This window comes from Sporobolomyces koalae (assembly GCF_050403365.1).
Source record: "Sporobolomyces koalae JCM15063 DNA, S_koalae_JCM15063T_v1_ctg10, whole genome shotgun sequence".
Taxonomy (NCBI): Eukaryota; Fungi; Basidiomycota; class Microbotryomycetes; order Sporidiobolales; family Sporidiobolaceae; genus Sporobolomyces; species Sporobolomyces koalae.
In genome coordinates, this window is record NW_027481761.1 from 331,987 (window position 1) to 356,592 (window position 24,606).

The window sequence follows — 24,606 nt, forward strand, 5'->3', positions numbered from 1 at the left end:
TTTTATTCGATATACTTGCTTTGGCTTCGTTTGCTTGTAAAAAACACACACGAGAAGCTGCGGCGCCGCGGTTTCCGGAACTGAGCAGGCCCGCATCCGGGATCGTTACTTCATCGTCTCAAATTGTCCATCCAACTCGACCAATCCCGCCGCGATACGCAAGACGCTCGAGGCACACCTCGTGGGTAGCTAGCAACTCTGTGGGCGGCCAGGCGCTGCAACCGCGGCTCGAGCTGCGCTGAGCCAATTTCTCCTCCACCCACACTCGGAAGCGATTCTTCGCCATGTCGGATCGCGAGCAGAAGCGCCGCAAGCTGAATTCCGACTCGAGGGGCGCCGTTGCTGTCTCGACCAGCTCGCACTCGCACGCTTCTCTTCCGGCGCTGCCCACCACTCCGTCGTTCCCTCCACCGGCTCACACGCCTCGGCACCCCCGAGATATCGCATTGTCACCGAGACCGCCCAACAAGTTGCAGCTGCAAACAGCCGTACCGGTGGACCGACTCACAAGCGATTCGTCTACGTCTTCGCTCGAAGACCACAGATCCGCCGGGAATGGAGAAGCTCCTTCGACGAGACCGCCATTCCCGACGAGGCCGCGAATGATGTCGCATGAGAGTGGAGATGGTGGTTCGATCCTTGTCGAGCCGGGTGACGAAATCAAGATCGATGGCTATCGAGACGGTACGCCCCGGACTGCTTGTCTCTGTCGAGATCCGAGAGTACAAGGCTCATGAAAAGGGGGGGGGGGGGGCACTCGACAGTTCGTGTTATCAACGTACACTACGACGACATCGTCGCCTGCCGAGCCATAAGCGTTGCCCGCGGCGAACAGCGTGTAGCGATGAAATTGTCGCTGTCGGCGAACCCTGCAGCAGCCCAGCAGTTCAAGGCAGAGGCGGCGCTTTTGCACAAACTTCGGGAAGCAGGCGTACAAAACATCACGAGGATCATCGCGAGGGAGAGCGGTCGGTACGGCAGCATGATGATAGTCGCAGCCGACGATCTCAAGACATGGGCAGAGCTTTTTAAAATATGGGACCGCGGCTTGCCACCACACTGGTCGAACCCCCAAGAGCTCGTCAAGATGCTCGACTCGGCGATCCGACTCGTGACGCTTGTAGCTTCGGTTCACGCGCAGCGCTACGTGCACAACTCGATTCGACCCTCGACTGTCACAGTGTCGATGTTTGCCGAGGTATACTTGCACGATTTCAGCTGTGCGTTTGCGACTGGAGGTCCCGACGGAGAGTCTGCGCCAATCAGGGAGAGAGGCATGAAAGAGGAGAGCCTTCCATACCTGTCGGTCAATTTCTACCTTGCACATGCGCCGAGGCCCCACTGAACTCAGCGACTTTTTTTCCCCGATCATAGTGCACCAGAATGCAGCGGACGAGTGGGCAGGAGTGCAGATTACAGGAGTGATTACTATTCAATAGGCGCAACGCTCTTCGAGGTATTCACTGGCCAGACGCCCTTTCCAAATTCGAAAGACCCATTGGAGATCGTGCACGCGCACATCACGAAGCGACCACCACTCATGGACTCTATCGACCACTCCATCCCGCACTCACTCGCGCTCATCGTCGCCAAGCTGCTTGAGAAGTCGCCTGACGCCCGGTACCAAACCGCTCAAGGTCTCACTTTCGATCTTGAGCAGGTCAAAGAGGCCGTGAAGGCCGCAGCTCCCGGCTCTCCGCTCCCGCTCAACTGGCCTCTATCACCTCGCAGTACGACCTCGACCGCGACAATCCCGCCGTCAAGCCCGGGCATCTTCCCTTTCAACCTGCCGCCTTCTTCGTCCGATTTCGCGGTTGGCGCTGTCGACGATTCTGCTAGCTTCAAGATGCCGCCGGCTTCGACGTTGTTTGGTCGACAAGAGAGTGTGCGGAAATTGCGCGAAAGCTTCGAGCGAGTCGCGCGTACCAACAAGCCTGCGGTGGTCATCATCAAGGGTCACTCGGGGGTTGGTAAGACTTCGCTGGTCGAGACACTGAGAACTCCAACGCTGCAAGGTCAGGGCCACTTCACGAACGTCAAATTCGACCAGATCAAGTCGCCAGTCCCGTTCTTTGCAATAACGCAGGCACTGAATGGACTCTTCCGTCAGCTGCTTGCGGAACCGGAATCACGACTGATCGTCTGGCGGCGACGGCTACAACGGGCTCTAGGCAAAGAAGGACGGGTGCTTGCCGACGTGCTCCCTTCACTCGAGAACGTTTTCGAAAGCGGCTGGCAAGACGCGCAACCCGCTGTCGCTGTGATTGGTGCCCAGGAGAGTGAAGAGCGCTTCCAGAACCTTGTTCAGAAGGTCCTACGAACTTTTGCTCGGGCATGCAGGCCCCTGGTCGTCCTCTTCGACGACCTCCAGTGGTCGACTCCATCGGACCTCGCTTTTATCCGCTCCCTCGCTATGATCGCAGCGACAGACGAGCAAGAACCTCTTACATGCCACATGGCGACCCCGATACTCCTCGTGTGCGCCTGGCGCGACAACGAAGTCTCGTCTTCGCACATCGTCGAGACTCAACTCGTGTCGACACTGCCTTCGATCGACCTTACACTAGTCCTCGAGCCGCTGTCGCTCAATGCAGTGGCCGAATTCGTCGGCTCAGCTCTTCAAAATCCAACAGTTGCCGTAGATTCGCCGAGACTTGTTACGCCGGAAAGTCGCAACAAGGATGTGATGCGATTGAGCAAGCTCATTCTGGATAAGACAGGGGGTAGTCCGCTGTTTGTCTCCCAAGTAGGCGCCCTCCTCGTGACATACTACCGGCCTAGACATATCGCTAATCTCCCGCCCCGTGATTCTAGCTGCTCAAGTCCTTCAACACAGAGGGCTTGTTCTCGTTCAATTTCGCGAAGCGCCAATGGGAATTCGATTTGACCGTGATCGCTTCGAAGACCGTCTCGTCCGATGTGGTCGACCTACTTCTAGTCCAGCTCCGCAAATTATCGCCGCAGTGTCAATATGTTCTCAAAGTTGCCGCATGTCTCGGCAGCGAAGAATTGTCTTCGGCCTACCTCGCTCAAGCGGCCGGTATCTCAACGGCAGAGCTGGCCAGGGATCTATCCGACGCCGTTCACGAGGGCTTGCTCGAGCCGCGAGGCGCGATGCGACCAATCGAAAACGACAAAAGCCCGGCAAATGTCTTATTGCAAGAATCGGAGGAGAACGGAGGACCGCCGCCGAGGAAGGATCGAATCTCTTCAATCAGCACCAACAGGCCGCTTGTAACCGAGCCCGAATCGATACCTGAATCGTATCGCTTCTTTCACGACCGTTGTCAACAAGCTGCCTATGCTCTGATTCGATCCGATACGCGGAGTATGCTGCACTATTCGATCGGAAAGCGCCTTGTCGCCTCGTCGAGCGATACGACCATTAATGACCGCATCTTCGATCTGGTCACTCAGCTCAACTACGGAATCAGTCTCATCGCGTCGCCAGAAGAAAGAAGACGTCTCGCCGAACTCAACCATCTTGCAGGCGTGAAGGCCTACCTCGCTACTGCTTTTCAAGCTTCGCGAAGCTACCTACAAATCGCCTGGGACTTGCTCGGAGCATCGGGTTGGACAAGCGAATCGGATCTTATGGCAAAAATCACGGAGGCTCTTGTCGATGCCGAATACAGTTTGACGTACGTGCCTTTGCGCATTCTTCGTCCATGGCCCTGCTGATAAGAATCTGGTCGCACCTCGTCAAACAGAGACTATGCAGCTGCGCAGGAATACAGTCGTGTATTCCTAGCTCATGTTTCGGACATCGTTTCGAAGCTTCGGGTCTGTGCGCGCTCGATCCGCTGCGCTTCGGCAGTCGGCGACTCCGCGCAGGCAATCATCCTCGGTCGAGAGGGCCTCGCTCTGGCCGGTGTGACCCTGCCGGAGGAAACGAGCGAAGGCCTCGCAGTCGAGCAGAGCGTTCGTGAGCGACTCTCGCTTCAGGTCGCCAACATCCAGGTCAGTGTTCTCTGCTACTTTTGTTCGCCACCTCGCCTCCTCATATAGGTATCTTGTCACTGTTCCAGGCCATGGCGAGATCTCCCGCCAATACGGATGAAGTGATGCGAGGCTGTCAAGCTGTTCTCGCTGCGCTTGTTCCGCCGATTTACTTCGTAAGAATCGATCTGCTCGGTGCACTGTCGTCTCTCTCGCTCGAGATATCCGCCAAACACGGTCTCGATGAGAACGGCGCGTTCGTGCTCACCCTCCATGCAGTCCTTGTGCGGAACAAGTATCACGAGGCGATCGAAAGTCTCGCGTATGGTGAAGCCGCCATCGACTTCTTCGATCGGCACGGCGGTACACCTCTTGCGTGTCCCACATACAAGGTCAGTCTAGAGCCTTGCGATCAGACAGAAGAGGCAGCAGCTGAACAGCTTGTCGCGGCAGGTCTACTCGAGCCACGTCGCAATCTGGTCCAAGCCAATCAGGGAGACCTTGGTCTCGTTCCGAACGGCTCTCATGTACGGTCTCGAGTTCCGCGACGCCGAGTATGCTGGGTTTGGCTGCGGAGAGTATTGCTGTTCGTCCTCTTTCTGGATTTCAAACAATGCGCAGAAAGAACTCGCTAACGCCCGAGCATTTGGCCGCACGAATCAGTATATAGTATGTTCGCTGGCGTACCTCTTCCCGACATCGAAAACGAAGTCGAGCGATACGGACTGTATGTCAGGAAATTCCGCCATGAAGTTAGCACGACTTGTACGTCGCTGGACGAACAAACTTCCATATCTGTACAAAAGCTCGCTGATGCTGACACTGTTCAAACAGATCTCGGTGTGGTGCAGCAGTTTCTCGCATGTATGACTGGTCGAGCCGGAGATCCTATCGAGATCGAGGGACAGGCCTTCACTTCGAGCGACTACCAGATCTGTCGGGACAGAGGATGTGCGTCCTGCCGCGCAATCTTGAATCGGCTGTCATGCTGACCGCTCGAGACTCGCTCAGATGCACTTTCCCTGCACATGTTTCATATGCTTCGCCTGGTGGCTTGCGTGTTCTTCGGAGACTTCGACAGGGCAGCTATTTCACTGGCACTTGGAAGGGAGCACATCAACGGGGTGTGTTGCGCCTCCTCTGCGACTGCCTGTATCGTGCTGACCACTGTCCTGTGCACGCAGGCTTCCGGATTGCTCTATCCCGTTCTCTTTCAGGTCTTTGAGGCGGTCGTCTTCTATCAGCGCATCGAAAGCCTCGATCCCACACAGCACAAACATCTCGACGAAACGCTTGCGCTTATTGCGGAGCTTGCAGACGCCCAGGAAACGACTTTCAGACCGCTTCATCTTTGGCTACAGGCGGAATCGGCTCGTGCCCGAGGCGACGATGCTCGAACAGTCGCGCTCTATGACCAAGCGATCGAAATCGCGAAATCAAGCTCGCAGCTTCATATCGTTGCCATTCTCAACGAAAGAGCTGCGGCTACGCTCGACAACCAGAAATTCGCCCTTGGGTCCGTCTAACTCTTGCTCGTTTGTACCTGTCCGTGTGAGGCTCACAGCCCTATCTTGCAGCTACATCATAGAGGCGCATTCTTATTGGGCAAAGTGGGGATGCACACCCAAGGTTCATCAGCTCGAGACGACCTACCCGGGCATCGCATTCCCACAGTTTGGCTCGAACAGGGCAGTCTCCCAGACTATGTCGTCCTCAGTGTCTGCCAAAGAGGTCATCGCCGATAGCGAGCTGAACTCGCGCAGTCATGATGGTTCGGACATGCAGACATACGCTGCAACCTCCTCTGGAGACACTCAGTCGCGACGATCTTCCTGGCTTGAGGCGGCTCCACCGACTCGTCCGACATTCAAGCGCGCGTCGTCAGGTGTCGAGCATTCCGATTCGCATTCAACCGGTTCGCAAGGGTCGGCAGACGGATCAGATCGACTCGAGGCTTTGTCTGGACGCAGCCTGGACCGAGCCGATCATTGGGGACGATCCCATCTCGCGACGGAATTAGATCTGCGGACGGTCATATCCGCACAGAGCTTGATCAGCGGCGAGCTTGCTGTCGATGGGTCAGTAACTCGCTATTCGTTCCTTACATGGCTGAATCAGGACTAATTCAGAGTTGCTACAGCGTTGTTTCGAAGCTCTTGAACCTTGCCTTACGGACTGTCGGAGCTGAGCTCTGTCTGCTCGTGCTTGACAAGTCTGGGACACTGTGCGCAGAGGCGGTCGCGCGATCCGATGTCACTTCAGTCCAGCATCTTCGCAGGACTGATTCGATCGATGTCCAACCTGAGCGATATCCGACGAGCGTGATCAACTATGTCGCTCGCACAAAGGAAATGGTTGTCAACTCGCTGGATTCGAATGAGCTCGTACCGGACCTCTATCTTGCGGCGCACAAGCCCAAGTCGATCCTATGTCATGCTCTTGTGGCGAGTCACGGACGAGTGATCGGAATCCTCTACATGGAGAATTCGCAAACGACCAACGCCTTTGTACGTCGCTATCGTTTTTTGAATTCTGTTCTTTTCCCTCGTTCTTCACTGACGGCCAGACACGTTCAGACATCTGACCGCCTAGAAATTCTTTCGCTTGTATCGAACCAAGCAGCATCGACTATCGAGAAGGCACGCCTAGTCGCCGATCTCAAGCGAACAAACGAAAACCTCAAGAGATCGCAAGCTGCTTTGGAATCGTCCAATCGCACCCTTGAGAGTCGCATTGCGGAACGTACTGCGTCTCTTCAGGCAGAAGTAAGGGAGAAAGAGCGAGCTCAGGCAGAGATGAGGAAATCGAAAGAAGTCGCAGAGAGTGCAACTGCTGCCAAATCGCAATTTCTGGCCAACATGTCCCACGAGGTCCGCATCTCCGTACCCTGCCTCTCGGCTTCTCCACGCTGACTACTCCTAGTGATGTAGATCCGCACGCCTTTCAACGCGGTCGTTGCGCTCAGCGGGCTTCTCCTCGAGTCTCAGCTGACTCCTGTCCAGAGTCAGTCTATTCCACATACGACTGCAGAGTCAATTACTCACTTTGGATATTACTCCATACGACAGCCGACTATGTGGAAACGATTAAGAACTCTTCTCAAGAACTTCTCGTCGTCATCAACGACGTGAGTCCCCTGCGCAGACCTTTCCCGCTCCTCCGCTGATGATTCAGTCAAACATTTGCTATACAGATTCTGGACTATTCCAAGATCGAATTGGATCATCTAGAACTGTCCCGCGAGCCGGTTCAGCTTCGTACTGTTCTCGAATCGTCGCTTGACATGGTAGCCGAGCGTGCAGCTTCCAAAACAGTCGAGCTGGCCCTCCTGATCGAAGAGGGAGACATCCACGTTTGTCGCTGCGCTTTAACAGATTGCTTCTCAACGAGATCTAACGCGCCTTTTTCGTCCTACTAGATCTATGGAGACATGACTCGACTGCGCCAAATCATCGTCAACTTACTTTCCAACGCTGTCAAATTTACATCGGACGGCGAGATTACGGTCACGGCATCTTCGTCACCGACGGCACCAGATACCGACGGCAACGAGCAAGTGCTATGCCGCATCGGCGTGAAAGATACTGGCATTGGCATCGCGCAGGAGAATTTCGGCAAACTCTTCCGGTACGTCTGTCGCAAAACATTTGGCGGAATTACGTTGACGTTTCCCGACAATACAGAGTCTACTCTCAGGCGGAAGGAGCTACGACATCTCGCAATTTTGGCGGTGAGCTGCGCTCAGACTTTCCCTTCGCCTCCGCAGGTCGACTTATGATCCGTATCTGCAGGCACCGGTCTCGGACTGGCTATCTCTCGCAAATTGTCACGTTTAATGGACGGAGACCTGACCGTAGAGTCAGAACTCGGGAAAGGCTCGACTTTTGTCGTTCAGTGGATCGCTCGCTCGATCACCAAGCCTGGCCCCGATCCTTACTCTCCCTCGAATTGCCGCGATCTCGCTGGTCTTCGCTGTCTCGTGGTGGACTCGAACGAAACCTCGCGCGAGGTTCTGAAACAACTCCTGAGGTCGTTCGGAGTGCAAGTAGTCGCCCCGTCCGACACGAGCAAGGCATACGAGACAGCCCTCCAGGCTATCGAGGACAAGCAGCCGCACGATATCCTCATCGTTGACGCATTCTTACCTTCGGTAAAGCCCGCGTGTCTCATCGAGCTTCCTACCTATGCGAAATCTGACGCTTCCGCTCTTTCCAGTTTGGTGCTCACACGCTCATTCGCCGATTGAGAGCGCGTGGAGTTAGCGCGCCCACAATAGCGCTAGCAAGGATGGGTTCACCAATCTACGAGGAAATGCGTCAACGTGAGTCCGCCTGAACAAATGACACCTTCTCAGCTGTGTGATCGATATTGACGAATATGACCACTCTGCTAGTTGATTGCAACTTCCTCATCAAGCCGGTCAAGCGCAACCGACTTCACCATACTCTCCGGACCATCTTTCCCGCTGGCGAGAGCCCTCGAATCGCATCGCCACGGCCAGCCAGTCCCGCGTTTCCGACAAACCTTGCAACTCGGTTCCCTCTCTCTATCCTCTGTGCCGAGGACAACCCGATCAAGTAGGATCTCCTCGCTCGTACAAGCCCGGGTGATAAGCTCACACAGGTCTTGTTTTGCCCCGACACAGCGTCAAAGTCATCACACACTTGCTCAAGCGACTGGGCTATACCTGCGACGTTGCAGAGGACGGTCAAGTCGCGCTTGACAAGGTGCAAAAGAAACGTTACGATCTCGTCTTGTCAGTCCATACTCATGGCTCGGGATGTGTTCGCAACTCTCGCTGAACTCTTCGATGACGTTGCTATCAGAATGGATGTCAACATGCCAAACATGGACGGCATAACTTCGACCCGAAGAATAATCGAGCTCATGCCGGATCGAGCTGCACGGTGAATACGCCTCTCACTTCCTGTTGGCAGTCCTGGTGTCAAAAGCAGGAAACGCTGACGAGAAATGTGTCTCTTGTTCGACCAGCCCGATGATCGTCTGTCTCACCGCGAACGCGATGGCGGAAGACAAAGCTCGGTGTCTCGCATCGGGAGCCGACTCGTACGTGTCGAAACCGATCCTCGTACCTGACCTCCTCCGAGTTCTCGAAGAAGCTGGTACTCGTCGAGGAGTTCATCCGAATCGACCGAGTCCATCTCCGTTGTCGTCCGCGACGCCTACGTTCGAACTCGAACTCCCGAGTTCGAGGTTGGGTCGTGCCGAACGTAAAGGGAGTTTGAACGGTAGTACGAATCCGAATCGATCTTTGAGTTCTTCGACGACCGGTAGTAACCCCCATGGTGGTGTCAGTGGCGGTATGTCGGACAAGTCTAGTCCGGCAGGATCTCCTTTGGCCTTGACTACAAGTCACAGTAACGAATCTACATCAGGAGGAGGAACATCTTGAATCAGGGGGGATCTTTTGGGGTTTGTATGTTTTACAGGTTTCCAAGTTGATAGTGCTTGTACTCGCATCGATTTACCCGCTTTTTAAGGACAATACCCTTTGCAATCGTTCTTTGGGCTTTCTCTTTCTCTCGATTGCGACCGAGGAAGATTGTCAGTAACCACGACTTGTTGAGATGAGAGCAAAACTTTGGATATTGATGACAAAGAGACCGTCTCACTCTGATCGCCGGGTACACAGGCCCGGGAAGAAGTAGAGTACAAGTCTGGGGTTTCTAGTGATGACAAGGTGGAGGGCCGTGATCGAGTGGGATCCAGAAAAAAATCGACCAGGCATAAGAATTGGAAAGAAGAAGAAAAGGCAGGAGAAGAATTGAGACCGTGTACTTTTAAAGACGATGTTTTACGTGTGTTCTTTGAGAATCGGGAGAGGGGGTGGAGGAGAAGGGGGAGTCGATTGAACCTCGGAAAGTTCGAAGATATTCAAGGATCGTCTGTTGAGGAGCCTTATGCGACCCAGAACGCGAGACCGATAATGAGATAAAGAGCGACTGAATATGGAAAGCACAACTAGTCAGCGAAGCATGAAAGGATGGATAGAGGGGAGCTCAAAAGAGTCTTACCGAGCATGACACCTTCGAGCCAGTGACTCGTTCCATCCGAGACGAGGAGGTCAACAAGCAAGACGGAAACGAACAAGATGATGGTCTCGAAATCTATCAAGCAAATGGTCAGATCTTCACGTACTCTAACGTGATGAGGGGGGGAAAAAGTTGGGAACTCACTCTCGAAGAAGAGGGTCAAGGGTTGACCGACGATCCAAGCGACAATAACAAGCGCGGGGATGACACCCACCGCGATTTGAATGGAAGATCCGATGGCGACACCGATCGTGATTTCCATCTTGCCTGTAACACGAGTTAACCGATGCTCAGTTGGCTAGCGAAATTTAGATTCCTTGGACCAGACGCGTACCTTTGGCGGCCATCCAGACCGAAGTGACGTGCTCGGCAGCGTTACCGACGATGGGCAGCAAGATCAAACCGATGAAAGCTGCAGCACACGAGGTCAGCAGAGTGCCAACCTGTGGACCAGGTAAGAAAGCCTCACCTTTCGGGATGCTGTAGTCCTGAGCAAACTCGTCGATGGCACCAACGACTGGGAGCAGGAACAATCGATCAATGTGTTGAGAAGGATAGAGCGTCTCGAAAGGAGAGAGACCTACGGTAGTCAGCACAGAAAGAAGTAACGACCGTGACGGCCACGAGCGAGATGATGGCGGCGCTGATGTTCATCTTGGCTTCCTCCTCCTCTTGCTCTTCTTCAGCCTCGAAGAGATAGGCATGACTGCTGAGCTGGAAGTAGAGGTCTGTATCGAAGAAACAGCGGTCAGTCTTTTTAAAGAGGTTCGAGCCTTTCGAGGTGGGACATCGGTAGCTTACAGCAAGCGTAGCACACGATCAAGATGATTGCGGTTCCACGGGAGAGGGTCAACAACTGAGCGAGGTCCTTGCCCTTCTTGGCAGCCTCATCGAGGATGGTCATCGCGCCCGAAGTGCTTCCGTCGCGACTGAGACTGCCATCGAGTTGACTTGCGTGGAATGCAGCGGGGATGATGAGGGTGGAGCAGCCGAGGACCATCAAGGAGGACGAAGCTTGCGCGGCGGTCATCTGGAACTTTTGCTCCTTGAACTTGACTCCTCCCGCGAGGAAGGAGCAGCCGAGCACGAGTAGCAGGTTGGAGAGGATCGAGCCGAGGAGGGACGTTTGGACGATTCGCAATTCGCCGCGCAAGAGCGCAAGGATGCCGACAATGAGTTCGACCTGGCGGGAAAGCAAACAATCGTAAATACCTCGCTTACTCGTATCTAGTTGGACCCGGGGCAACTCACGGCGTTACCAAAAGTGGCATTCAAGAGACCTCCTACGGTTTGGCCGAGACGCAGCGCGCACTGTTCGGTTGCGTCTCCGAGAAGGGAAGCCAGCGGCACGATGGCAATAAAAGAGCTGGAACAATTATAGGACGTCAGCTGGACTGCAATCATTTCGGCGTTGTGAGCAGTAGGGCGACAAACATGATAAAGTCTGCCGTCGAGCCTGACAGAATGCGAGCGAGCCAGAATCAGTATTCATGACAGTGGGACGACAGACTGTACGAGATGGACGTACCCCACTTGGCAAAGTGACTGACAAACGAGAGGGGCACGGCGATGAGCATGATGTTGAGCCAGCCGCCAAAGACGAGGTGTTTGAAGCTCGCGAGGTAGGTGGGTTTGTCATGCTGTCCCGACGATCGGTCGATATCGTCCTGTCGTTCGACATCGGCGTGGTCGTCGTCGTTGTTGCGAGTACGGGTAGAAGGAGCGGAAGGAGCGATAGAATGCGAGGGGACGTCAGCCGGATCGTCGTTTGAAATTGAAGTTGCGAGCACGAGCGGAGACGGGAGGGGTGATGGCCGAGCATGGTTGTTGGGAATCTAGCATGCATGTCAGCGCAGAACGGATAGAGCGGTTCGAACGAGAGGAGAGGAGAGGAGCGGCGCAGAGAGGGCGTGCACAGGCGGTGGGACGGGGTCGGACGCGAGGGAGGACTTACGTGGTACGAGTGCGACTCGGAGTCGTTACGTTGCGAGCTCAACAGTCTTGTACGCTCGTTCGAGCCAGACGTGGACGAGTTGGATTTTGAAGCTGTTTGGCGATGACGCCGATGCGATTGACACGCTCCGGAACCTGATCAGCTCGCTTGGTCTACCAGCTATGACAACGCCGTCGAGAGACTCACGCATAGCTACTCGACTCTCCTAGACCGAATACGGACGCGAAGCAAGCGAGGCGAGGTGGGGAGAAGGACGAAAATCGATCGACTCGCGGACTTGGCTCGCCGTTCTGCTTTAGAATCGCTGCAAGCCATCCTCGGACTCGTGTTGACGTGTTGAGCAACTGAGAATGAGATTGAAATCCAATCCAACCCAGGCTGGCACTCGAGCAACTCGGATAAGATAATGCATTCGCAGCACAAAAGCGCCGAGCGCATGGGCAGCTCGAGTCCGGGCACCGGGGATCTTTCGCAGCACTCGGCCTTGGAAGCTTCTCAAGATGCAACAGCTGACCTTCTAATCCTCGTGAAACCATGTCCTCAGCCTCCTCCAAGTGGACGCCGCGTTGGGACTGACCCATTCGGGCACGAGCGGAAACGCATGCACCTCACCCCTTCCTTCCCTCGTCTCCACTACAAGCGCCGTCTCACCGTCCACATCCGCAACTGCATGCAAGTTGCGCACGAGCGAGACGATCGACGGATAGAACAGCTCGCCTGTGCCCATGCTGATCAGCACGCGCAACTGCGTCTGGCGCACCGAGTACGCTCGCGAGATCGATCGCAGCGCTGCGAGAGACGACTCGAGCGACGGTGACAGCCACGCGTGACTCGCCGGATCCTTCAAACGGTCAAGGTCGCTGTCGCAAGCTGAACCTGCACGTCGTCGTCGCGGTTGTTGCAGCCGTCGTTGCTTGACGCTAGCGAGGTACGCTTGGACCGAGTTGTGACAGATTGACGGCAAGATGATGTCGGTCGTGTTGGGCTCGAGCGGGAACTCGTTCAGGGTGAGGTCGCACCAGGGCGAGAACATGAGCAGCGCAGACGGCAGCACGAGCCCTGGCTCGTCTCGTCGAGTCCCATGCGCCGGCAGATCGAGCGTCCTCGTAAGGTACTGAACCACGTTGAGCGCGAGACCTCCTCCGGCAGAGTCTCCCGCGAGAACTACATCCTCGAACCCGAGGTCGAGCGTGAGATGAAAATATCCCGCGAGGGCATCCTGTAACGCCGCGGGAAACGCCTGATCGACACTTGTCGCTCTGCGATAGTTGACACCTTATGCAACAACAGTGGAACTGATTAGAGTGCGTCGCAAAGCGAAAGGTATCTTGAGCATTGTGCGCGACGCACCGACTACCCGCAGGCCAGTTTCCCTTGCAATCTTGAAACACCGTGATCCTTCTCCCGGTGACCCGCAGACAAAGCCACCGCCGAACAAGTACATGACGATCCTCTCGTGAGGATTGCGCGGACGGTACCGGTCACGCGCGGATCTGAGACTTGCCGTGTGGCCAGCTGCATCGCTCGTCTCGAACCAGAACAGATTGACGTGTTTCGGATCGACTGGACCGGCGTCGTCGAGAACGTCTCCAGTGATCCATCCATTGACCCATGCTCGTTGTGGAATCTCGATCGTTTCTTTCTCGTAATGGACTCTGCGACCTCGTCCTATCCGAACGGTGGACTCTTCGAGCGCTAGTGCCCACCAGGGGACGTCCCCTTCGCGCGTGGATCTCGTGAGGACGTTGGGATCGCCGACATCTGCGAGCGCCCAGATGAGGCGGCGCAAGATTGGGTACACCAGCTTCTGAACGGCGCTCCACTCGGGGTGAAAGATTGAGCCAAACTGCAGGTTGATCGGGGGAGACGAAAGTACGATACAGCCGAGGTGAGCTGGGGTCGTCGCAGCGAGGTAGGACAGTCGCCAGAGCCGGTAAAGGGTCAAGAAGATCGAAGTGGACGTCGCAATCGACAGGTTGCGCTCGACGAGCGGGATCGAGGGAGTCCACCAGCTGAATCTTGAGCGTTTCCTTGGATCTTCGGAAGACATGGACGAGTTGGGCGCGGCGAGATGCAGGTGAAGTGCCGCTTGTGAGAGAGGCGCTCGGCCGATGACCCGGCGACGAGACGAAAAAGGGGCCAAGATCGACACTGCATGTTTCGGGGATTCGGCACGCGGTGACGCCTCCACGCAAGCTGTTTCTTCGGTCCCTCGACCACTTGCATTTGCTCTTTGCACCTTGCCTCTGTCTCCGACACTCAACCTTGCCATGTCGCTTATCCCAATCATTCCCGCCGACTACAGCTACGTCGTTGCCACGGGCACGGTCGGCGTGTACTCGCTCTTGATGTTCCAGTCGATCAAGGTCTCGGCTGCTCGCAAGGCTGCCGCGGTCGACTACCCGGCGCCGTACGCCGACAACGCTGACGCCAAGAAGGACATCAAAGCCAAGAAGTTCAGTAGGTCGCGACCTTGATCCCAATCCAGCGCCGGCTCGCAGCGTGTTGACAGAATTTCCCTTTGACAGACTGTGCCCAACGTGCCCATGCCAACACTCTCGAGGTCAGTCTGATCAATCATGGCTTCTCCTCATCGGCGTGCTGACCCGGAAGTACACCTATTTACAACCCTACCTCTAGAACTTGCCCATCTTCCTCCTCACGTCAAATTATATTCCTCTTGCGTCCGTCCTCTTCGATCCGCTCACTCCGTCTGTGACTACAGGCTTTTCCACTCGGGCTTGTACCACCCTCGTCTCGCCTCGATCGCAGGCGTGATCTGGGTTGCTGGGTACATCTGCTCGTGATTTCAACTCGATCAAGTGACAGTCCTGACCTGTTTTCCCTCAAAAACACAGACGTGTCGCTTACACTCTCGGATACACGACTGGCGACCCTGCGAAACGCTCCAACGGGTAAAACTTGTTGACGAGATTTCTCGCATTCTCTTCAAGAAACTGATTTCTATGCTTTTGTTTTCGGATCCAGATTCTTTGGATACATTGGCTACTTGCCCTTGTTCTTCTACTCGAGCTACAAAGCAATCGCTTCGCTCCCGTTCCTCAACTAAGAGCAGTTCTTCTTCGTAGTTCCATCCTCGGTCGCGAAAACAGCGCAAATGCATTCAATTCACATGTAAAGATCTCTCTGCAAATGTTGAGCGAGGACACGGTCGGCTGGACGGGCACAAGGATTCCAAGATAACGATTGATGTACAGTACAAAGGACCGCAACAGGCCGAGATGCCTCTGCAGAAAAGTAAGAACAATCTACCAACTCGCTCTCGATACCCCTGGAATCTCTCCCTTCTCAGCTGCGAGTTTGAATCGATGCTGATGACCCCGCCCAAATGTCTCGAATGAGTAAACTGCTACTGATTTGCTCCGCGTTGAGAGAGATGGGATGGACGTACTCTGCACAGTCCGAATTGAGACAGGACTCCTCCTCCCCTTCCAGTTTCAGTACACCTGTTCTTGATCGCAGCTGGTCGAGTCTAGTTTCCAGAATGATTCACGTTCACAACATCCCAAAAGGGGTTCAGTCGAGAGTAGAACTTGGAGCGATGCGCGCGGCTTACATCTCTTGGGAACGCGTTCAGTTTGAGCATGGCGGCGGAACGAACTTTGGGGTCGATCGTTTCGTTCCTGACAATGTACAAGTAGGCCCTCCTCAACAGTTCGTTCGCTGATAATACAGGACGTCGAGGAGTCAGTTTCGTTGATTCGTCTCTTGCAGGGGTGCCCTCGGTCATGCCGCCACGACTCGAGGTGGGGAAAGAGCGTACCTGCTACCGCCTTGCGAGCGTTAAAGTCTTTGAGGGCCATGTGGCCGGGAAGTGCTCGCGGCATGGTGAGAGAGATCAGCTGTCAATCCACACGCGCCTTCAAGGTCAGCTCGCCTGACTATAAAGGACTCGAAAGGACTCTCGACATCTGAGGGCTCACGTGTGGGGTGATCGAAGGTACTTGGTTGATGAGAAGCGAATCGCGGCGTGCGAGATGGTTTCGAAGAATCTCCATCTTGATCCTTTGATCACTCGTCTACCACTACGCTTGGCCTGTTCACCATTCTGTCGAATCGCTTGAACCGCCTCCTCTATACCTCGAAGCAATCTCTAACTCCGTTCTACTCGAGTCGACTCTGTTCGTTTCGAACCATGTCTGCAATCTCGCTCAAAGACTGCATCACCCCTTCGAGGGCATCCGTCAAACCCGCCACCAGTCAAGGCGGCAAAGGATCTTCGTCAAAGAAGCAAATCAAACCAGTCGGCGAGCGCGACCTTGAGGGTCAGATCACCCTGCCGGATCACATCAGCCCGCCTCCGAAGGATTCGAGGGAGAAACGAGAGTGGGATCGTATGAGTACTCGCATGGAAGGCTTTCACACCTATTGTCAGTCACGCGAAACTCCAATCATATTCCTCTTGTTTCCCCAAAAGCAGAATTCCTGATTGTACCGTTTTCTTATCACAGTCCGAGCGGCATTCAAACAAATCTTTGAACTGTCAGACGGAAGTTTCCAACAGCGAGGTTTGACAGTGCAAGACTTTGCAGAAGTGATTGAACAATTCCTCGAACACCTCTCGTTCCATCACGGAATCGAAGAACAGTCAGTTCTCTCTCTCCTTTTTTCCGTCCTTTTCACTGTAACGATTCTGAACTGACTCTTTCCGGAAAATCAGACACATTTTCCCAATCCTGAAACAACGCATGCCTCATTTCCAACTCGAACATCAAGAGGAACACGATTCGATTCACGAAGGCATGCACCAACTCGAGCTCCTCGCACGTCGATTCAAATCCGATCCGACAAGTTACAGTCCTAGTGATTTGCAAAGGAACCTTCAAAGTTGGGGACCGCTCTTGTTTTTCCATCTCGATGCCGAGGTCAAGAGTTTGAAAGCCGACGTCCTTCGAAGATGTCAGTTTTCGCCTTCTCTTTTTTGGCTTGTTTTTTTTTCTTCCGGCGACGATGAGCTGATGCGTGATAAACTCAGATTATACGTTGGAAGAAGTCAAGCGATTGCCCATGTGAAAAGCAACATTACTCCCCCCTTCTCTCTGCTTTCTCGGCGACTTTTCCTTCCCCGGCTCTCTATCGATATCTTGTTTGTTGTATCAGAATTCGCCCTGCGCACCATGGTTCGAGCATTCAACTTCTATAGTCAACATTTCTCACGATCGCCTGCCCTTTTTTTTTCCCGTGAGAGTACCTACCACCCCCTCGAGACGAGGTTGTAACAGATTTCAGGTTCGTGGCTTCCACACGAGACAGACATTGGAACGAGCAAGCATTCCTTCTCCCGAAAAAAAATCGAGACCAAGGGCCAGAGAACGAGAATAAGTTTTATTCAGATACGAACGACAGCAACAAAGAAGAAAAAGGGAGAGCGCAAGAGTAGTGCTCAAAGGAAGATCCCGATCAGGTTATAGACGACCAAATGGACCTAGGTTGACGGAACCAGCGAAATCGAAAACTGAAACCTCGAGAAGAAATAAAATCCCTGTGATCATTTTGGAGCGTTGCCGTACTTGGTTTGATAGTCCTTCTCTCTTCGGAACAAGAGCTATCAACATTCTCGCAACGATCGTTAGCAGCGGCACGACTTGGAGAGTAGAATCGAGATAGATGGGAAAACTGACAATGTGGGGTTCAGGATGGTGTACCTCGTAATGTTCCCAACCCAGACTCTGCGTCTGTTTTGTTGAAAGAAATGAAGCATTCGAATCAGTCGACAGCGGAATCGAGAGGAGGAAGAAGAAGAAGAAGTAGCGCACGATCCCGATCCCTCTCCATTCATCTTCTGTCAGCAACCTCATCACGTTCGAATCCGGTTCAAAGTACTGCAAAGAGGGAGCGTTTTAGCTGCACTCCAGCGCAAGGAGGGCTGAGCCAAGCAAGTTTTTTACGGTTTTCGGAACTGTAGCGATAACAAGAGAGAATCAGTTTTCGCGCCTTCTCGAGGTGCAGATTTTGGACCATTCAAACGTACTGATCTTGAGCATCTGCCTTGGCAATTGCACATGTCTGTCGGTTTTTTGCAGTAGCTCGAGGATCAGGATCTTCTCTTGAAACATCACGAGGGTGTTTGAGAGGAAGGAGCTGACCTGTACTCGTAGTAGTCGTCCGAGTACCGTTCACTGTCTGTAGTACAGAAAAGGGGGGAATCGCAGCAGCAAGAGTCAGTGCCCCGAGAGCTGTGAGAAGAATACGGAGAGCTATCCTCACAGTGAATCCGATCAATCAACTCTTGGTCTGAAGTTGTCGTTCAAGGCGATAAGAGGGGTGGGTCACAGAGATGCATTGTCAGCAGGCGAGGACATGAGTGGACGCGCAGTCGCGTGCTCTGATGCTATCTCCCGAGTCGAAACTCACACGCTGCGTCGTCGGTCGGCATTATCTATCGTGTCCGTTCCTAAACAATGTACTTGCGGGATCGAGAAGTAGCTGTGACGATTCTTGAGGTCGGTCGCCGAAAGTGGACTTGGCGAAACGCGCGAGTCGATTGAGATGGAGGACGCGACGGGGACGTGTTTCTGTCGCGTGCAAGCTCTCTGTTCGAAGTTGTGACCCGTTTCGGACGAGCTGGATTGAGCGTCGAGTCGAGTTGGTCGCGTATGGAGAGTTCAGGTGAGCCAACAAGCGGGCCGGTCGCGCTCGCAGTTTCGTTGGGCCGTTCAATGACAGTCGGAATGGTTTTCCGCCTCGCTCTCACCTCTCAAAGTTCTCGAGAACCAAGCAAAGGAAAGTCGAAAAGGCAAATGTACACTAAATGCGGCAGTTAAAAACGAGGACATACAAGGAGCAGGCAACAGAAAAGGTGCTTCTATCGAGAGGGGAAGTGAGTTCGCCTTTTCAAGGGGGCAGAACAGTGTGACAAGTCCGAGAGATAGATAGAGACGGATAAAGGGGAAGGGGGGCCCAGAGAGGGGAAACCGCTTAGGCTTCCGACTTCCTCCTCTCCTTCTTCTCCTTCTTTGCCTTTTTCCTCGCCTTCTTCTCCTCCTCGGTCTCTTCCTTGTCCTCACCCGCAGCCGGGGCATCCTCGACTTCGTCGGCCTTGCGCTTCTTGGCCTCCTTCTTGGCCGCTTTCCTAGCCTTCTTCTCCTCCTCGGTTTCCCCATCCTTGACCACCTCCTCGACGAGCTTCTCCTCGGACGATCCCGCCGCAACGGGCACGACCGCCGGAGCTTGAGGTTGAGTCGGGATCTGCTGTGCCGGAACTCCATCGCCTTGCACCGAGTAGTCGACGTACTCGGTCTTCCACGAAGCCGGAGTTTGCTCGTTCGCACGTCCGTGTTTGTCGAGTTTGCCATCCTTGACCATCTTCTTCTTGTTTTGGGCGGTCGGTCCCAATCCCCACTTGCGCGGGTACGTGTCGCGGTCCATGATGCAGCGCTTGATCTTGGCCACGACGCCGTGGTCGCACGTCGAGAGTTCGACCGTCGTCATTTGCGCGATACCGATCGCGATCGCTTCTCCCTTGGTCGTCATCAACACGACTTCCTCGTTGAGCTCAATGTCGGATTCTTTGAACGAGAGAACAACATCAGTTTTCCATTTTTGATCTGTGAATGAGGAGAGGGAATGCGTACCGTATCGGAGGAGACCTGGGATCATGAGTTTGGCACCGTAGCAGATCGCGTTGACCGCCGAATCTTTGACAACGATACGCTTGTAGCCAGTCAAGAGGGACTCGAGGGGACGGACGACGCGGCGAAGGTACGATTCGTCGCGCGTGTTGTCGTAGAGCCATTGGGCGTCGAGGACGTCGTGCATCGTGACAATGTCGTCGTTCTCGCTCATGGCACCGGAACGAACTCGTCGCAGTTCCTGCATGTGTCCACCGACTCCGAGCAAGAGTCCCAAGTGGACACACAGGGTTCGGATGTAGGTACCGGCTTCGCACGAGACCCAGAACACTCCGAGGTGACGGTCGTTGTCAAACTCGATCAGCTTGCAGTCGTAGATCGTGCGGATACGCAGTTGACGTTTGACGGCCGAGATGAGAGGAGGTCGTTGGAACAGGGCTCCGGTGAGAGTCTCGATCGCACGGGCGAGGGCCTTCTCGGACGAGATCGAGGCGTGCAGGCGCAGGACGCAGACGTACTCCTTTCCGGCACCTTGTTGCGACTTGACCAGGCGGGTCGCGCGGTCGATGCAGACGGTCAAGCATCCGGTAACCTTGGGGTCGAGCGTTCCCGAGTGTCCCGTCTTCTCGCAGCGGAGGATGCGGCGGATCCACGCGACGACCTCATGCGAGGACGGGTTCGAAGGTTTGTCGAGGTTGATCACTCCCGTCTTGATGTACGACTTGAGGTCACGCTTGAGGGGCGAAGAGCCGGCCGGGATCGGGGTAAAGTGCGCACCTGCGAGTACGAGCAAACGCAAGGGTCAGATCGACGAGAGTCGAGAGTGAGGTTAACGAGACGGGCGACGAACTGCGAACGAGCAGTTTGTCGTAGTTCTTGAGGAGAAGGGGCCATTCCGAAGTGTTGAGGACGGGGGTGGTCGATTCAGGCTTGATGGCGAAGCTGGTAGCGGACCTCGGGACGTCAGCATATACACACACAAACGCACAGGAGCAGTGGCAGGTGCGTGACTCACTCGCCGTTGGTCTGTTCAGCCGACATGATTGGCTGAAGCTGTTATGAAAGCAAGGGAAAGGGGACGGGGGCAATCTTCGCTCTAGGGTTCAGAGCGTTTGGGAGTAGGGAGGAGTGCGAGAAGGAAGGAGCTCTCCGCTACAGGTGCAACGAGGGGAAAGGGGGAAGGGGAAAGGGAAGGTTGGCCTTAGAGAACCCTAAGTCGGCCTGGAAGAAGGGGCAAGGGGGCGAGGGAGGACCGGGGACGGGGGGGACAGGACGAGAGGCGTGAGGAGCTCGCCCGGAAATCTTCGAGCGAGAAACGAAAAAAATGCACTCGCCCAGCGCCGATCCTCTTTCCCCTTCTCCTCGTAGAGTCTTCTCGCCCCGTTGCTTGTCTAACCTTCCCTTACATCAGGTGCGTGTATTCTCTTGGACGGGACTCGGCTTTGCAGGCAGCTGACCGCGTGCTCGTCTGTGCAGCAATGGCTCCCTCTGTCGTCGCCGTCAGTCTTGAACCCCCCTTCGGGGGGATGATTCGTTTTGCTGAAGGATGCCGTGCTCCCTCTACGGGGAGTGCGGCATCGTCTCAGTAGGCGAATGTACTAACCTTAAGCCTCGTCGGTTCGTTTGCACACAGTCGAAGAAGAAGTCGGTCGCCAAGGCTGCTCCTCAAAAGTTCATCATCGACTACTCGGGCCCGGCCAACGACAAGATCTTCGATGCCGCTGCCTACGAGAAGTTCCTCGTCGACCACATCAAGGTCGAGGGCAAGACCGGTCAACTCGGTGACGACGTCAAGCTCTCCCGCGAGGGTACGCTTTCCTCTCTCGTACTCACTTTGGGGAACGCGGTCTGACACCGAAGTTCTTGACAGGTGCTGGCAAGCTCTCGGTCACCTCGACCGTTCCCTTCTCGAAGCGTTACCTCAAGTACTTGACCAAGAAGTTCTTGAAGCGCAACTCGATGCGCGAGTGGCTCCGTGTTGTGGCCACCTCCAAGGACACCTACACCTTGAAGGTACGCATTCTCTTGCTCGCTCCGGTATCGCAATGTCATAGACTCACATTGTTTTGTTCCCTGCAGTTCTTCAACCTCCAGTTCGATGGACAAGGTGAGGAGGATGCCGAGTAAATCACTCTGTGATTTTGCCAGGCTCCATCCTTCTGTGATTCCACAGATCTCTGTCTTGTCGCCGAGATAGTTGTATTTTTGGAATCGGAAACAAGTCAAAAACCTCTCTCCCAAGGTCTCTGCTGTCTACTATGAGAGCGAATGTTACGAGAGTACTAGCAACCGATTGTAGTGTAGAATCACCAGCATTATGATATCGAGCGTTGCCTTATCCTTATTCACCTTTGGCCTTCACCGGATGCATTGCAGGGACTCTCTCGCCGCTTGGTTGGCAATCACGGGAGAATAAAGCACGTACGGTAATCTCTCGGTATTCCGAACCTTACGAATAGTAAGATTGGTAAAGCTTCCCCTGACCATGCCTGTACCCGGGACGCTTGAATGTCGCACACACCGAGAAGACGTTGAAAAGAAACTGAATACTGTAACGTACCCGTATTCGTGGTCAACATCTCAAGCGATGATCAGAATCGTCAAAGCTCTAGTCCGCGTTTTGTGTAGCCTGTTTGAAGACTTTCCACAGGACCGCTAGATTCGCATTGAAGCGGTGCTCAAATGGCGTGTCATGTCGCGTCGAGTGACGACGGCGACGATAGCACTTCAAGAGCAAACCATCCGTGAACCCTTTCGCGCAAGGAAATTCGGGGGACAAGAGCAGGGTATTGCACATGGGGAACAAAAGCACTGCTGGTAAAGAGGGACAGGTGACAATCGACAAGAGGAGAGCACTTGACAAAGGATCTATTGGAGGAAAGGGTCTCGGAACTGCAGAGAGAGAAAAGTCATGGTCAGGCATTTGCGAAATGGCAATCAAAGCGAGACAGAGAAAACGTACATGTTTCTGGTTGTTGCCTCGGATACCCTTGATGAGGGCCTGGTCGGTAAACACCCTCATCTCCTTGAACTGCCTCGTGGCCTTGCCCGCCTCCTTCGCCTCTCCCTTGTTCCTCGCCTTGATGACTTCACCACCCTTGCCTCCGAACCCACTACCCTTGGCCGGGATCAATCCAGCTTCAAAGATCGGTCGAGCGTGCGTTCGGTCCTTCTTCATCATCGGTACGAGACTGAGCAGCGCCTGCGAGTGCGCCGAAGGTTTCTTCTCGGCTTGACTCGCGTGCGGAGGAGGCGTGAACGGAGTTCCATCGAGATACGGCAGCAAGTTTTGCTTGTGAATGTTTTGGTGCTTGCGATGTCCGATCCTCGCTCCTGACGGCAAGACCAACTCGTACTGCGTGTCTCCGTACGTGATGCCGGAACCTCCGTCTTCCGGTAGCGAGTCATCGTCCGAGTCGGAATCGGAATCCGAATCGGAAGCAGACTCGTACACGACCTCGGCGTCTTCGTCGACCGCTTCACCTTCGACCATTTCTTCGTCTTCCCACCCTTCAGCGGCAGCTTTCGCAGCTTTTGCGGCACGACGCGCAGCACGGCGTTCCATCCGTGCTTGATAATCGGGATACGACGAGCGGAAGTCGTAAAAGTCGGCAATGTTGAGCTGTTCCTCTTCCGTATCGTATTTGAGGCGGCAATGAGACTGTTCAATAGAAAGGTAAGCAACGACGTCACAATGTCTACGAGCTCGAACGAGAGATGCTTACCTTGGACTGCATGTGCGCTCGCACAGCCTCGACGCCTTTGCTCGCCTTCTTGCGCAACTCTTCGTCCGACTTATCTTCCTCCTTGCCGAGCTCAATGTTGCCTCCGTACCCTTTGCCGCAGCAGACACAGACGTTCCAGGTACCCACTTCCTCGCCGAGTCGTCGCAGAAGACCCTCGAGGTCGACAAGGTACTGCTCTTCCGGAATCACGAACGAGTGCGCGTGTCGCATGTGCGCAACGTTCTCTTGCGCGGTCGCGAAAGCCGGGTGCGGGCAGAACAAGCAGGCGGTGGGAGCGATGGGAGGAGCGTAAATGAGGCGTTTCGCAACGAGGCGATCGAGCGCAGCGTCTCCCGAAGACTCGAACGGAGTGGAATCGGAGGAAGGGGTAGGTGCGGGGGCAGAAGAGGAGGAAGCGACAGGGGGAGGAGCGGTCGAGGTCGAAGGGACGGGAGAGGCGGTCATCGGGGTATCCTCTGCTGAGCGGCCAAGGTCTGCAGCCTTGACCTTGGACGCGTGCTTGAACACGTTCTCCTGGTGTTTCTTGGTCTTGACATGAGCGTCGTGAGTTGCAGCCGATGCGAATGTTTTGCTGCAACGAGAGATAAGTGGCGGAACATGTGCGCGTCAGCTTTCAAATTTCGTCGCATGACGGGTATGAGCGTTTGATGCCTCGAGTGCGAAGTTGAGACTGACTTGCATGCCTTGCAGGCGAGCTTCTTGCCGTCTTGCACCTCCTTGCCGTTCTCGCCAACCTGGACGCTGCTTTGGACCTTGCTCTCAAAGGTCTCTTTCGTGACAGGTTGAAGTCCAGCTACTCGTCGGCGGGCGTTGTACCGGTGGAGTTCAGTGGCGTAATGTTCGCGCTGCGAGGAAGCGTCGACGAACGCAAGCGAGCACGACAAGCACGTGTAGGGGTGGGTCGCTGAGGTACCGACTGAATGTGCGTCCATGGTTCCTCCTGAGCGTATGTGCGTGAGCTAGTCGAGGCGAGGAGAGTGGAGGGAAAGTGGGAAAAGAAGTACGAAATATTCTTGATCTCTCCTTGCCGCATGTCTCGCCGACTCGATCAATTGGGTGCCGACTCGACTTTCATGCCCCTTGTCTTGCGATGCTCAGCCCCCTACGCTGTGCTGCGTGCTGCCTCCTGGTCATTGTCGACTGAAATTGCCTTTATCGGGGGTCTCAGATTGATCATCATGCGCTGAGCGGAATCCTCGCTGTTTATGATCACCTCATCATGTTTGACTGAACTTCTCGACGCTGCTCTGTCACTGCTGCTACTGCTTCGATCCCACAAGTGTCCCTCAGGCTCTCTTCCGACTCTCACTAAACGTACCGCA

General features: G+C 54.7%; 8 protein-coding genes across 8 annotated transcripts; 4 read left to right on the plus strand and 4 right to left on the minus strand.

The window, feature by feature from the left end:
- Positions 1-284: 284 nt before the first annotated feature.
- JCM15063_001537 (uncharacterized protein) lies at positions 285-9,352 on the plus strand (the record flags this gene model as incomplete). The annotated part of the gene is made up of 25 exons (XM_076677800.1): positions 285-684; positions 765-1,302; positions 1,375-2,746; positions 2,815-3,641; positions 3,711-3,960; positions 4,029-4,331; positions 4,393-4,525; positions 4,603-4,704; positions 4,774-4,890; positions 4,951-5,063; positions 5,124-5,455; positions 5,517-6,017; positions 6,080-6,446; positions 6,516-6,809; positions 6,870-6,942; positions 7,008-7,066; positions 7,133-7,291; positions 7,358-7,566; positions 7,623-7,669; positions 7,731-8,089; positions 8,155-8,260; positions 8,333-8,516; positions 8,585-8,695; positions 8,766-8,846; positions 8,932-9,352. 25 exons carry the CDS (start codon positions 285-287, stop codon positions 9,350-9,352), a joined length of 7,458 nt encoding a protein of 2,485 aa, XP_076535124.1.
- Positions 9,353-9,858: 506 nt separating this feature from the next.
- JCM15063_001538 (uncharacterized protein) lies at positions 9,859-13,996 on the minus strand (the record flags this gene model as incomplete). The annotated part of the gene is made up of 13 exons (XM_076677801.1): positions 9,859-9,902; positions 9,975-10,067; positions 10,137-10,259; positions 10,327-10,404; positions 10,462-10,509; positions 10,577-10,720; positions 10,794-11,175; positions 11,244-11,358; positions 11,427-11,448; positions 11,521-11,827; positions 11,947-12,038; positions 12,598-13,221; positions 13,297-13,996. 13 exons carry the CDS (start codon positions 13,994-13,996, stop codon positions 9,859-9,861), a joined length of 2,772 nt encoding a protein of 923 aa, XP_076535125.1.
- Positions 13,997-14,216: 220 nt separating this feature from the next.
- Positions 14,217-15,016, plus strand: JCM15063_001539 (MAPEG family protein; the record flags this gene model as incomplete). The annotated part of the gene is made up of 6 exons (XM_076677802.1): positions 14,217-14,406; positions 14,475-14,509; positions 14,587-14,609; positions 14,672-14,737; positions 14,805-14,861; positions 14,935-15,016. The coding sequence occupies 6 exons, from the start codon at positions 14,217-14,219 to the stop codon at positions 15,014-15,016; spliced, it is 453 nt and encodes a 150-aa protein (XP_076535126.1).
- A 199-nt stretch (positions 15,017-15,215) lies between these two features.
- Positions 15,216-15,794, minus strand: MRP2 (mitochondrial 37S ribosomal protein uS14m MRP2; the record flags this gene model as incomplete). Its single annotated transcript, XM_076677803.1, has 4 exons — positions 15,216-15,278; positions 15,359-15,439; positions 15,524-15,630; positions 15,731-15,794. 4 exons carry the CDS (start codon positions 15,792-15,794, stop codon positions 15,216-15,218), a joined length of 315 nt encoding a protein of 104 aa, XP_076535127.1.
- A 308-nt stretch (positions 15,795-16,102) lies between these two features.
- Positions 16,103-16,980, plus strand: JCM15063_001541 (hemerythrin domain-containing protein; the record flags this gene model as incomplete). The annotated part of the gene is made up of 4 exons (XM_076677804.1): positions 16,103-16,337; positions 16,419-16,554; positions 16,628-16,866; positions 16,943-16,980. The coding sequence occupies 4 exons, from the start codon at positions 16,103-16,105 to the stop codon at positions 16,978-16,980; spliced, it is 648 nt and encodes a 215-aa protein (XP_076535128.1).
- Positions 16,981-18,885: 1,905 nt separating this feature from the next.
- On the minus strand, positions 18,886-20,579 carry CBF5 (pseudouridine synthase CBF5; the record flags this gene model as incomplete). The annotated part of the gene is made up of 4 exons (XM_076677805.1): positions 18,886-19,475; positions 19,542-20,315; positions 20,389-20,480; positions 20,554-20,579. 4 exons carry the CDS (start codon positions 20,577-20,579, stop codon positions 18,886-18,888), a joined length of 1,482 nt encoding a protein of 493 aa, XP_076535129.1.
- Positions 20,580-21,016: 437 nt separating this feature from the next.
- On the plus strand, positions 21,017-21,665 carry RPL22A (60S ribosomal protein eL22 RPL22A; the record flags this gene model as incomplete). The annotated part of the gene is made up of 4 exons (XM_076677806.1): positions 21,017-21,037; positions 21,172-21,346; positions 21,409-21,551; positions 21,618-21,665. 4 exons carry the CDS (start codon positions 21,017-21,019, stop codon positions 21,663-21,665), a joined length of 387 nt encoding a protein of 128 aa, XP_076535130.1.
- A 741-nt stretch (positions 21,666-22,406) lies between these two features.
- JCM15063_001544 (uncharacterized protein) lies at positions 22,407-24,216 on the minus strand (the record flags this gene model as incomplete). The annotated part of the gene is made up of 4 exons (XM_076677807.1): positions 22,407-22,430; positions 22,501-23,199; positions 23,264-23,855; positions 23,960-24,216. The coding sequence occupies 4 exons, from the start codon at positions 24,214-24,216 to the stop codon at positions 22,407-22,409; spliced, it is 1,572 nt and encodes a 523-aa protein (XP_076535131.1).
- Between the last annotated feature and the right edge of the window lie 390 nt (positions 24,217-24,606).